Source organism: Asterias rubens, chromosome 1 (genome assembly GCF_902459465.1).
Source record: "Asterias rubens chromosome 1, eAstRub1.3, whole genome shotgun sequence".
Classification (NCBI taxonomy): domain Eukaryota; kingdom Metazoa; phylum Echinodermata; class Asteroidea; order Forcipulatida; family Asteriidae; genus Asterias; species Asterias rubens.
The window spans coordinates 15,900,335-15,913,734 of NC_047062.1; the positions used below are offsets into that span (position 1 = coordinate 15,900,335).

Here is a 13,400-nt window from a genome sequence, read left to right on the forward strand (position 1 = left end):
GCTTCTTGATTTTATTACTAGAACTCGAGAGCAGCCTTATGCAGGATTAGTTTGTATATCGATGTATTTGGCAAGCCAGCAAGAACTGCATTTGCAGCAGTCTTACCAAGATGTGACATTTCATCTAAGGACATTTTCAAATAGTTGATATATCATTGCCACCTAGTGTATTACATCTTTTTCAGTGTGTTTCAAATAGATTTGTTTCTCATTCGAATAACAGGCCATGATTCCAGGAAGAAATCTGTTTCGGAGGTCAAAAAGAAATCTTGCCCTGACAAGAGGCGGAACCTTCAGATTGATGCTCAGCCTGTCAACACCAAACAGAAAAAGGTGTGCATTAAAAATAAACTTCAACTTTGAAGTCTGAAATATTTATTATCTTGCAGAATCTCTTGCAGGCACTGGACACTCTTGGTAATTACTCGAAATAATTAATAGTCTAAAAACTTTTGCGGTTAAAAAGAGCAATGGAGAGCTGTTGGTAATATAAAACATTTTCAGAAACGGCTCCCTCTGAAGTGATGTAGTTTTTGAGAAAGAGTCATTTTCTCACTCAAATAATAAAAGACTTAAGCCTTTTATCAGGCATCTGAAAGCACACATATTTGTGCACCAAGGATTATTTTCTTTCATTATTCTTTTGCAACTTCTATGACTAATTCAGTCCAAATTATCACAGGTTTGTTATTTTATGCATATACCTTGGGATACACCAAGTGAGGAGACTGGTCTTTGACAATAAGCCATTTGCGAGTTACATTTTAATAAGGCCTAAAAAAAAATTGTTGGATTGCCCTATCCCGACTGACCGTAAAAGTAGCAAAATCTCGGTCGCGGTTTTTTTAAATTTGTATTTTTGGTTTTTTCCCCCCCCCCCTTTTTTTACTTCCGAATTTTGATTTCATGAATATTTTATGCTTACAAAATGGTAGATTTGACGCAAATATTTGTTTCGGTCGACAATAATTATCCAGTGCAACAGTCGTGGTTTCAACGTTCACAGAAATGCAACGTACAAAAATGTAGATCGATTTCCCTCACATGCACGGATGGAGCAAGCCTGTGTGTCACATATCAAACCACACGCCCGTTTATCCAACTGTTGCCAGTAATGCCCATATATGGTATCTTTCATTTATTGAACAGATGAAAAACATGGTGAATGAAATGACTCTTGGAAATTGATTGTTTTTGAAGGAATTTGCCAAAATAAAGACGCAAAAAGAGCGCTTGAAGCGAGTTGTATAAGATGATTAGTACCTTGCTTGCTGGACAACTTGATCTTTCATCAAATGTTTATGCAGTTTTGGGCATTCTTTGACATCTGAAAAAAAAAAAAATCCCGACCAACCGACCCAAGCAAAAAATCGTGTGAAAGGGCAATCCAACATATTTTTTTTTTTTTTTTAGGGCTTTATGTCAGGTATAATGTCTTGCTTAGTCACAATGTACCACTGACATTTGAATCCCTCAGACTATAGAGACAGGGCAATCCTCTGCATAGCAACCTCCAGATGAGCAAACCCTGGCACTATTGTGACATACACATCCATTCAGAATTGTGTATGGGTGCTCGCTATATAATCATTCAAATCTAACATGCAAATGGCTTATTACCAAAGGTGTCCTGTGCATTTAACAACTGCTGATTGCTCTGTCTGCAGACTAAGAAGCCAAGACGTGTTCCGAGTGAGGCAAGGGGCTTCTTGGCGGAGGAAGTGGAGGTTTCTGCCGATGAGGATTGTTCATCCGATGAAGATGGGAGTGACCTGGATAACTCGTTGGAAGGATTCATCAATAATGCAACCCAGGCCTCGCAAACCTCGCAGTCTGTCATGGAACACAGTGGTGCGTTAATAATAATGATAATAAATGCTAAATTTACATCGTTTTGGTTTTACCCATACACCGATGTGTGCTGGCACTGTATACTCAGTATTTTTCCAAGCTCTGTGAAACACAGTGGTGCGGAAATAACAATGATAATTGTCACAAGTTCTTATAATAGATGGTAAATTTGCACTAATTTTCTAACAAAAATTACACTTGAAGGGTATAACATAATGATATTTTGCACAACTTTAACGAAAGGTTAGAGACCTCAAAGTTATGGACCCATTTTCATAAGGAATCTCTCTATTGGAAAATTAGTGCATCATAAAATTGAATTTGGTCTTGGATGGAACCCTTTATAAAAAAAGGTTATTTTGTTGCAATTTTCAATTTTTTAATTTTTTTTATTTTGTTTATTCTTTTTTATTCCTAGTTGCATTATGTAAAATTGTTGGCTAATATATTGTAATGAAGGATATACCAACATGTTGTAATGATGTTATCGATCCCACAGATATGCATGCTGTGTATATGCAATCAGTCCGCACTCCACACACAGGACAAATACATCCAGCTCAGAACAGATTCAAGATGGTCCACCGTGACGCTGTCGAGGATGACCTGGACATCTTCTCCCAGGTTCCTGTCCAAGATGAGAGCTACTATGAAAACAGCTTCGTCGTCCGGGAAGGTGAGGAGGACGATTTTGAGGAGATCGTGAGGAAGGCTCGGAGGGAGGACGATGAGGATGGAAGTCTGTTTGAGAACACCATCAATCTGGATAACATTCTCGTATCCAAGCGGAGAGGGCGGCAGAAGGGATTGAGCAAGGCAGCGCAGATCCTGAAGGAAGGACGGAGGAAGGTTCTCAAGACATCCTCATCATCGACCAGCACTGAGGAGACTGACGGAGAATCAAGACGCCACGATCAGAGGAAACCACCTGCAGGGATGAGGAAGGACTTTGTGAGAGTACCGACTCGTCCTCAGACAAGCCAAAATAGAAATTCAGGTTTATCAACACAGAATACTACTGGTAACAGTGACAAACAAGCATCTGTACACAGTGCCAAACATTCAGTTACTGATCACACCCAAATATTGAAAAATAGACTCCATAAAACATCAACAACTCAAATAAACGTTCAAAACAAGATGACGAAAGACACAAGCAAGGACTCTCAGAGACAGGCTGGAGACTCTCCTACAAAAAATCAACCATATAGTCAGGGAAACATAAGCACAAGCCAAGGCTCTGTCATCAGGCAGTTTATAGAAGGAGATCGAACAACAGTCAACTCTTGCCTGAGCGATTTTACAAATGGCAAACAATCCACACAGCAGCAAAGTCCCGTCAAATCAAACAGCGTGCCCCTCCGCATCGGCAACGATTGTCTTACACTGGCTGAGAAAGAAAAAGCCGAAAGATTGAAGAGGCAAGAGGAGAAGAAAAGAGAATTCTTGCGTCGGATGGAGGAGCAGAAGAAACAGGAGCTGCTGCGGATCTCAAAGGAATCCAATCAGCAGGTGCAGCATCTGAATCAGCCCAAACCACTCCATGGTAGTTCATCAAATAATGCAGGGCTTGGCAACGGTCAAACCCAACTGCCTGAATCACAATACCCGGCTGAAAGATTTTCAAGAACCGGAGCTCCTCGTACCTCAGTTTGTCAATCTACTCCACAGTACTCGGGGATACCGAAGGTTGATGTGATTGGGGGTGGATCTAAAGCAGTAGCGCTGCAGAACACCACAATGAAATCACCTGTGAAAGCTCAGCCCAAGAGCCTTCCTCTCTCGCCGAGCTCTGTTCAAATGACTAGCAGGACAACACTGGCAGGGGTGAGTAGCTGAGTAGGTCAAGCGGTTAAAAGGGTTTGGCTACTTAATGTACAACACAAAACACAATGTCCATTAGACATGTTAGAGTTACACAGTTTAAAGATACCGATAATAGAAAGCTTCCCTTAAAAATTTACTCACTGAGGCGCTGTAGTTTTTGAGAAATGAGTAAAACAATTTCAAGAAAAATAACTTTTGTCTCAGTAAGATTGTAATACAAGATAAATTGTGTATATTGCTCTCTCTCTATCTGCACACATGATTTCATTTTTTTTCCAGTCTCAAGGTGAGATGAATCGAGGCAAGCCAGTGATTCTTGTAGACTCCAAGGAACTGTCCAGCTCCTCCCACATTGTGTCCACCCTGGCTCTAAGACACAACCTCAACCCCATTGTCAGCCAGCTCAGTGGCTGTGATTACATCGTCAGCACTCGCATGGGCGTAGAAAAGAGATCCATGTCGGGTGGGTTGTTAGAAAACACATTTCATATCTTTGTTTTTCTTTACTAATTTCCCCCCCCCCCAAAAAAAGTGCTTTATTGAGGGAAAGGCCGCTTCCGAATTAGCGGCTTCAGCTATGGCTACAGCTAGATTTCCTCGTCATCATCATTGAGGTATAGGACGTCCTTAGCAACACCCTTAGCAACAGCTGCAGCCGTAGCCGCCAACTCGGATACAGCCTATCTATAACTTTCTTTCATATTACACTTGTCATTTGTTAAACCAGTGCTGCATTTTATACAGCAGTTTCGGTGCTACACTACAAAAGGGTTTTGCCTCCTCGTGTTGCAACTACGATCATCTCAACAGTCATTGCTTTCAACTACAAAAGCTTGCATTTTTTGTGGCCACAGATCATTTTCTTAAACTGCACCGTTTCTCTGGAATAGTCTTCCTGTACATATTCGCCAGGCTAGTTCTTTACACGGATTTAAGTCTCTTTTAAAAGTTTTAAAAGCTCATTTGTTTGAAACTGCTTATTTGTAATCAGCTTATTTGTATCTTGTATCTTTACTCAATGTATGTTTTATTGTTCTCTTTATATAAGTAGAGGCTTTTGCATTAGGTGCTTTACAAATGTCTTTATTATTAATATTATTATTAATTTAGTTGTATAACTTTATTTACTTTTCATCAATATTCTTCTCCAGTTTCTGCTAAGTTTTGCTTAGCAGAAAATTGGTTAGCACTTTTTTTGTCTTTTTATAATATTCTGACTTTAAATTGCCAGATTTTGGGAGTAGTGTCAACAAGAACAAGCTGATCGATCGAGTCCGACATCTATGTGAGCTTTTTGACAGGCCTTGTCTCATCTTAGAGAAAGATCGAGTCAAGGTTTCGGATGCCAAGAACCCCAAACCAATGTAAGTTAAATGAGCCTTTAGGGAAGGCAACTAACTGTAACGGACATTTTAACTATAACATAGAATTCATAAATGACGCAGGGGTTGACCCTGGTGTTTGTGGTTCACATAGCAAGCACCCTTGTTTACAGGTTCTTCAGGCTTGCAAGCTAGATTAAAGGCATTGGACAAGTTTGGTAATTGCCAAAGAACAGTCTTCTCACTTGGTGTATCTCAACATATGCATACAATAACAAACCTGTGAACAATTATTTTGAGTAATTACCAACAGTGTCCAGTGCCTTTAAGTTCACTTATGAGGCATCCTTGGTTTCCCAGTAATATATAATAATGATAATTTATAATGATAATTTCTGAAAGGTTATAAATTGTTGTGGCAAATATTAACTGCATATCTTGCATAAACCTTGCTTTATTGCTTGTTTTTTACATTTGACAGTACTTTTTAAGTAACTATATTTTAACATTCATTTTGATTTTACCCGTATTACCCATCCGAGTAATATGCCTTGATTTTGTTTCCACAGAGCTCAGGAAAGTATTGAGTATATAGTTCTAACACACACCGGTGTATGGGTAAAACCAAAATTAATATTCTTTATCCCCGTTGCAAATTTAACGTCTGTTATAACTTTTAATTCTTCAGTAGTTTTATGAAGTAGCCCATGGATAATATTTTCTTGTCATTGTTTGTATTTCTTCATTGTAGGCCTATTGTACATTTTTAGTCATATTTAATTCTTCTGTAGTTTTATGAAGTATCCTCTTGTCAGTGATTTGTAATTTACTATTAATGTAATTTTTAAGTAATATTTAATTCTTCTGTAGTTTTATGAAGTATCCTCTTGTCAGTGATTTGTAATTTACTATTAATGTACTTTTTATGTAATGTTTAATTCTTCTGTATAGTTTTATTGAAATGCATAAAACAAGTGAATTTTTAACTTCTTACTTTTATTGTTTGTGTGAAGCGCCTGGGGTACTGTTTTAGGCAGATCCTGCGCTATATAATGTCTTTTGTTGCTGTTATTATTATTGTTTTAACAAATTGCATATCTCTGTTATATCCCCATCTACAGGAATCGAACCAAGTACCTTGACAGTACCTTAGCAACTCTTAGTATGACCCACATTAAAGTGTTGTACTCGGATTCATTGGGTAAGAAAAGCCATTGCTATCGGACGTCAGATAATACTTACAAATTGTACACAACATTGATTATAAATGGGTTGTAGTCTTTCTAAAAACTTTGAACACTTCAATCAATGCCTAAAATTGTTGATTTTTATTTTCAAGATTTTTTGGACCCATCCGCTCCAGAATTTTTTCACATATTGACTGGGGGTTCCGATTCAATATACCCAGTACTTTAAAGGCAGTGGACACTGTTGGCAATTGTCAAAGACAAGCCTTCACAGTTGGTGTATCTCAACATATATGCATAAAATAACAAACCTGTGAAAATTTGAGCTCAGTCGGTCGTCGAAGTTGCGAGATAATAATGAAAGAAAAAAACACCCTTGTCACACGAAGTTGTGTACTTTCAGATGCTTGATTTCGAGACCTTAAATTCTAAATCTGAGGTCTTAAAATGAAATTCGTGGAAAATTACTTCTTTCTCAAAACTACATAACTTCAGAGGGCGCCGTTTCTCACAATGTTTTATACTATCAACCTCTCCCCATTACTCGTTACCAAGTAAGGTTTTATGCTAATAATTATTTTGAGTAATTACCAATAGTGTCCACTGCATTTAAAGAACACACTAATGCCTCTAATGAAGCAGATATTTCAGATCAATTGTCTCCCATCTCAGGAGTTTCCAATAAATGGTAAAGTCACCAATACCAGGCTTGATTTTGATGTTAACTTTTTGTGGTGTGTGGTTTCTGCAGAGGATACAGCAAGGATCCTAGCTGAGTTAGTACGTATGGAGACAAGGAAAGGATCTGCACTGTCTCCTCCACCCTTAATGGACTCCGTGCAAGAACAGGTAAGACTTACATCAATAAATTTATTTACTTCATTCCATATCCATTTGGAGTGTTGTGGCCGAGTTTATTGTTTGATTAGTTTTCCCTTAGGGGAAAGATTGCGTTAGGTTGTACTGATCACATTTGAAGTAAAATTGTTATAAATTGGATTTTGAATGAATTAAAAGACTTTAACAATGTGGCAAATATTGTGCAGTCTGTTAAAGCAAGAACAAGGAACATTAATTTTTAAAGGAACATTACAGAATTGGTTTTGCTAGCAAAACACTTGCTGGCAGTGTAAGCACTTTATGTAATCCACCAAATATATAAACTGACAAACCTGAAGAAGTTCGAGACCGATCGGCCTTCTGGATCACGAGAGAATAGTGAAAAACCGATAACAAATTTTGCATTGCATCGATGCCCAAACAAAAATGAATAAAACGCTCACTGAGCGATAAACTCCAAACGCGAAATTAGATTATTTATTTCTCATCAAATATGAAATTTCAGACAGAAATATTTCAAGGGATGTTTTCTACTATCATCATCATCAGATCGTGTAAGTTTTATGTAAATCTGTGATCTTCACGATTTTGTTTTCTTACCAATTCTGTAACGTTCCTTTAAGTGAAACATTAATTTGTTGATTTTGACTTTTGTTTCTTCAAATGTACATGCATTTTTAATTGTATGACCATTTTTTGAAATTGCAATTAATAACCTCATAGCGAGCCCTGTGCTGGGAACTAGTGGTTTGAATTTAATGTGGCCTTTGAATTGACATGGTTGAGCGATTATCCACCACTTTGTATGTTATTTCATCCAGGTATTTAAGTTCTACGTGTCATTGCCCAGGGTGAGCTACGCTACTGCACAGTCAATGATGATAGCATTTCCAAGTATCCGACAACTTATTAACTGGTAAATATCCAACAGTAGGAACAACAAGTTGTTGTGTCTGACAACAAGGATATTCAGTAACATCATGATATTAATATCTGTATGAACATCTTATTATACATGAATGTGGAGGCACGTTCCAAAAAGCGGAGCTTGTCAAGGAACAGCACTTAAAACAAAACAAAACAACAGCTTTACAAAGGACAAAATATAAACAAAATAAACAAATTAACACCAACAAGTACAACAAATAACAGCAACAGTGTGTGTTTACGTGTATGCTGATGACCTCTTAATCCCCACTATGTTTTATTTCTTCAGCTCACAGGAACAGCTGCAGCACAGAGCTAAGATTTCTCAAGCCAGAGCCAAGGAGATACTAAGCTTCTTACATCACAGGTTTGATGAGCAGATGACATGCTTAGGGTCCAAGAGGTGACTTGGGCATCAGTCCCCAGCTGTAGCTGCCCACCTTATCCGTGCCACTCTTGTGACAGTTTTCATGCGTCAAGCGTGACTATTATGTTCCCCGAGTGCACTAGCAGGGGCCTAATCATGAATACTGATTTTTGGGAACGCGGTAAGGAGAGGGTCAAGTTATTGGCTCCAACCCACGAGTCTCATTGATTCGAACCCCAGCTAGCCATTATAGCTCAGCCTGTGGGTTTTGTGTACAGGTACATGTCTTGGACACGCTGAGTGTTTAGCCAACTCTAATCTTTCCACTGCTATATTGCAATGGAAAGAAGTCATGGGGAATATATGCCCCTTATAAGTTTGTGGTGAGCATACATGCTTTCAAACTTGACCATCGTTTTTCTACCTCATTTGATAGGGTGCCTAAAAAGTCACTTTTGGAAAGTCGGTTTAAAAATTGTATTTGCTAGGTGTTTTTCTTAACAAGACAGTGGACACTATTGGTAATTGTCAAAGACCAGTCTTCTCACTTGGTGTATCTCATCATATACATAAAATAACAAACCTGTGAAAATTTGAGCTCAATCGGTCATTGAAGTTGCGAGACAATAATGAAAGAAAAAAACACCTTTGTCACACAAAATTGTGTGCGTTTAGATGGTTGATTTCGAGACCTCAAGTTCTAAATCTGAGGTCTCGAAATCAAATTTGTGGAAAATTACTTCTTTCTCAAAAACTATGGCACTTCAGAGGGAGCCGTTTCTCACAATGTTTTATACCATCAACCTTTCCCCATTACTCGTCACCAAGTAAGGTTTTATGCTAATAATTGTTTTGAGTAATTACCAATAGTGTCCACTGCCTTTAAGAGAAATTGTTATATAACAGTCATATTCACATTGAGTTCTTGTAACTGTCCCATTTGCCCTTGGAAGATCAGAAAGGCCTGAATTAAAAAGTATAAAATCCTTCATGTGTAAATGTAGCTCAGCCCTGTACCAATCAAATACTTAATATTTTTTTGTTTTTTATACAACTTATCTACACATTTGAGAGAGATTTATATGTGATTAAGGAGTAGTTGTATACAAGTGAATTGTATCATGCTCACTCTCTTTCAGTGCCTTGACTCTTTTAGTGCCAAGTTCGTATATGTCTGATCATTTTTATGTATTCCTAAAGTGCCATTGTCATACATCTATGATCTGTTTTATGTACTCAAAAAGTATTATCAATCGTATATGTATGCATGACCCAAAATATACATGTTATCACAAGAGGGCACTATCACTCAAGAAATACTATTGAGATGGGATGTACCAAGGCAAACAAAATCAGCAAGACACACTTTGTTTGGTGAGAAAGACTTATTGATTTTTTCGTATACAGAATTTCGAAAAAGCTAAAATAACAAGCTTTTTGTTTTGTAAATTCCGTGAAAATTTATCATGTTGAGAAATGAAGCAACTGTGGTGTTCTATACTTAGAGAAGTTATTATGAAAGGAAAGATGTAAAACTGAGATTTAAAAGTTGTTACCCAGCATTATTGATTAAAGTGTAAAATCATTAGACGGTCGGATATGCAAATCAGTCTGTCTACATCAAGGATTAAAACGCATTTGGCGTAAAATTAACAGAAATTGAAATAGAGTTCATTGATGCCCACAATAAATTATTTTTGTTGTAAAAAAAAAAGTTATCATACAAATAAAATTTATTAATAACCTATTATTATTTTCCTGTCCAACATTTTGTTGTTTATTTTACTCTCTTTTCATTTTTGAATATTTCTGTTTCTTTCCTTTGAAGTTTCTAGTGATGGCCTCCACATGCGAAGAGTGGTACGAGTGCAAACGACCTGCGCACAGTAATTTTACGGGCGTCGTGCGATGTGATACACATTACGCAGTGTATAGGGGTGGGAGGTGCGAGTGTATATGGGTGGGTTTACGGCGTCTGTTTCGGAGTGAATAATGCGACTGCCTTGAGCAAGGCTATCAATTGTTCAGAAATATTTTTGAAGAATTAGTTGTAACGATAATGAACTGTGCTCCAACTTTCTTTGACGAATGAGTAATCCAAATGAAATAATACTCGGAAAACAAAATTTCACTATTCCAACATATTTATTTTGAATACACTGCACAGATCTCTGGATACAAAAATGGAAACATTCTAAATAATTATATTCTAAAATCGATCATTCGAAAGCCAAAATTCTGCAATAAACAGAACAATAAATGGTAGCGATATTCTTCATATTCATTGAATCAGGGATCTCCCAGGGTTTGTTGAAACTGTGAGGCATTCTTGACCCCAAATTCAGGATGTCTGGCCTGATCATGTTAATTAAAACAAGGTCATAAGAACATATTTTTGGGGGGTGTTTATCCTTGTTTTTTTTGTGCAATCTGGGGCATTGTACCTGTTTTAATTTGTTTGTAAATTATGTTATCTGTTGTTTGTTTCGGCCGCCATTTGCATGTATTGGCCGGCAATTTACACAGACAGTGTGGTACAACCCCGGCCATATCTTGTTGGGGGCCCCCCTGACAATTTTGGTCTTCTGCGTTACAGTCATTGTTGAGCAGGGGGACGGGGGTTTGTAACGTTAGGAATTACTGGCCCAAGCATTTTGGCCGGGATTGTAGCTTGTGCATGGGGAGAACCCTGCTAAAATGCTGCCACCACAAATTGAAAAAAAACCTGTTGTCAAAATACTCATTAAAACACCAATAATTGTTATACAGGTAACTTATTCTGTGCAATACATGATGAAAAACAACACCTGTCACATAGCCTTAAGATGTCCCAATTCCAAATAATCTGCAGTTCAGTTCAAATTCAGTAAAAGTCTGTGAGCGTATTACAGCAAAAACCCACACCACAAATATTTGACTCCTACAAATGTAAGAGCCATTTTAACCTTATTAGCCCATTAGCCATACTTTTGAAGCGTGTTCTATATAACACCCAAGTAGACCCTTGTTTAATGGTCGTTGCAGTACCCGCTGCTAAAACATTATTCTAACTACCCCTAGCTACCAGGCAATCTTAGTAGTCTAGTTGGTATGACACTGCTCTCGAGTTTCAAAGTTTTGTGGGTTCAAATCCCACCCGAGTAATATGCCTGTGATTTTTGTTTCCACAGACCTTGGAAAAGTACTGAGTATCCAGTGGTAACACAATGGTGTATATGGGTTAAACCGAAATGAATAGACTTTTCTTGTTGGACTTGAGGATTGTTGGTCAAGTGGCATTTATATTATTCATCCCATTACAGTGTATTGCATCCAGACCGAGACCACACCACACACATTCATTTGAGTGGATGCCAGAACACAATCTTGTCAAATGACAAAGATCAACTTGGATGTTTTAATAAAGATTCAGCTCTGGCCTTTATCGCACGGCAGCGACCCTGCAAGGTTTTTAACAGACGTTGAAGAACGAGTCACTACTATTCCCATTCATAAATGCCCTTTTGTTATAAAACCTAAACAAATACAGTTATAGACACTTTAACAATTGAAAATTTGAGGTTTGAAATATTTTTTTTGAAAACTTTGTGAAGAATCTGTTCGAGGCGTGTGGGTTGTGTGTACGCGCGCGCACTTAGATTACGCGCTGATAGCTATGATTTGCGTGTTCCGCGTGATAATCTTGCGCGCCGACACACGGAAGCCAGCTCAGTGTGCATAAACCGAGCTCCAGTGTGCATTAACAAAAGGTTTATGCACACCCACGTGACGCGCTCTCCACCAATAGGAGTAGAGAAACTGTGTGGGGTATTTATGAATTATGATTTCAGGTGGAAATTAAAAACACGACTTCACCACCAAAACCTACATGTAGCTTGATCAACCTTATCAGCTGCTTTAATATGGGATTTCCTTTCAAACAAATACTGTTCATCCCCACAAATTGAAAAACAAATTCGTGAACAATAAATTTGTTATCCTATACAAGTGGTAAGTAAACAAATTAGCTTAAATTAACCCATGCAATACCTGAAAGTGGTAACAACACAGCAAGAAAAAATAATTGTAAAAACATGCAAAACAATATCTACACTATGGGAGCAATTTTTTAGCCTATGCTAACAATGTACTACAGGGGCAAATCGACCAAATAAACAGGTCCCTCACTGCAGGGATGTAAAGAGAATTTTTTAATCATAATACAGTTTTTGAGGGAAATGTTTATTTGCAAATCAGTAAATTATGAATGATTTTGTGAAGCAATATGGAACACTTGATGGGTTTCAACAGGAACAATGGGTGCGTTCGATAAGGTTCCCCACGTCGACCCTGGTCTGCCCCCGGTCTGCCCCCGGTCTGCCCCCGGTCTGCCCCCACTACGTTCGAATAGCTTTGGCGTCATTCCAGGGGCTCACCCGGGTCAGCCCCAAGTGCCCTGCTTGTGGAACGGGTCACTGTGGGCTGGCCTGAGGTGCATGACGTCATTCAATTAGCTCTTGTCAGGGTTAACCCAAATGAGCATCGCAGGGTCGACACAGAAAAGCTAATCGGATGCACCTATTAAGTTCTGTGATCAATCAAACAAATATAGGTTTAAATTAAGGATAAATAATAGCAATACTATACATTTTGATAAAAGTATCACTTATATGAATGAATACCTAGAATAGCATGGTCTGAGTATTAAATATCATTTTAAAAAATCTAAGATTTAGCTACAATAATCTTCACGCATTTTGATAAATTATATTTATCAGATTCGTAATCTTCCTTTTAGGAATACATTTTAGGAATACACAGCACAAACATGCAGCCTTGTAGTACAAAAATAACTAAAGATGAAACGGAGAAAGGTCAAGGCACTCATCCTGATACAGATTAAAGGCAGTGGACACTATTGGTAATTACTCAAAATAATTATTAGCATAAATCCATGTGTTGGTGACGAGTAATGGGGAGAGGTTGATGGTATAAACTATTGTGAGAAACGGCTCCCTCTGAAGTGCCTTAGTTTTCGAGAAAGAAGTAGTTTTCCACGAATTTGATTTTGAGACCTCAGATTTAGAACTTGAGGTCTCA

At 37.9% G+C, this 13,400-nt stretch overlaps 1 protein-coding gene across 3 annotated transcripts in view; it reads left to right on the forward strand.

Moving 5' to 3' along the window:
* The window catches only part of LOC117294580 (Fanconi anemia group M protein homolog), a 28,575-nt gene extending 19,721 nt beyond the window's left edge, over positions 1-8,854 (forward strand). For all 3 annotated transcript variants that reach the window (XM_033777054.1, XM_033777072.1, XM_033777062.1), the window contains exons 18-26: positions 224-333; positions 1,668-1,851; positions 2,351-3,678; positions 3,958-4,141; positions 4,910-5,042; positions 6,122-6,201; positions 6,939-7,036; positions 7,849-7,943; positions 8,244-8,854. In XM_033777054.1, coding sequence (XP_033632945.1) covers positions 224-333; positions 1,668-1,851; positions 2,351-3,678; positions 3,958-4,141; positions 4,910-5,042; positions 6,122-6,201; positions 6,939-7,036; positions 7,849-7,943; positions 8,244-8,361 — 2,330 coding nt within the window. In that variant the 3' untranslated portion in view covers positions 8,362-8,854. The remainder of the gene's footprint in view (positions 1-223; positions 334-1,667; positions 1,852-2,350; positions 3,679-3,957; positions 4,142-4,909; positions 5,043-6,121; positions 6,202-6,938; positions 7,037-7,848; positions 7,944-8,243) is intronic.
* The last annotated feature ends 4,546 nt before the right edge of the window (positions 8,855-13,400 follow it).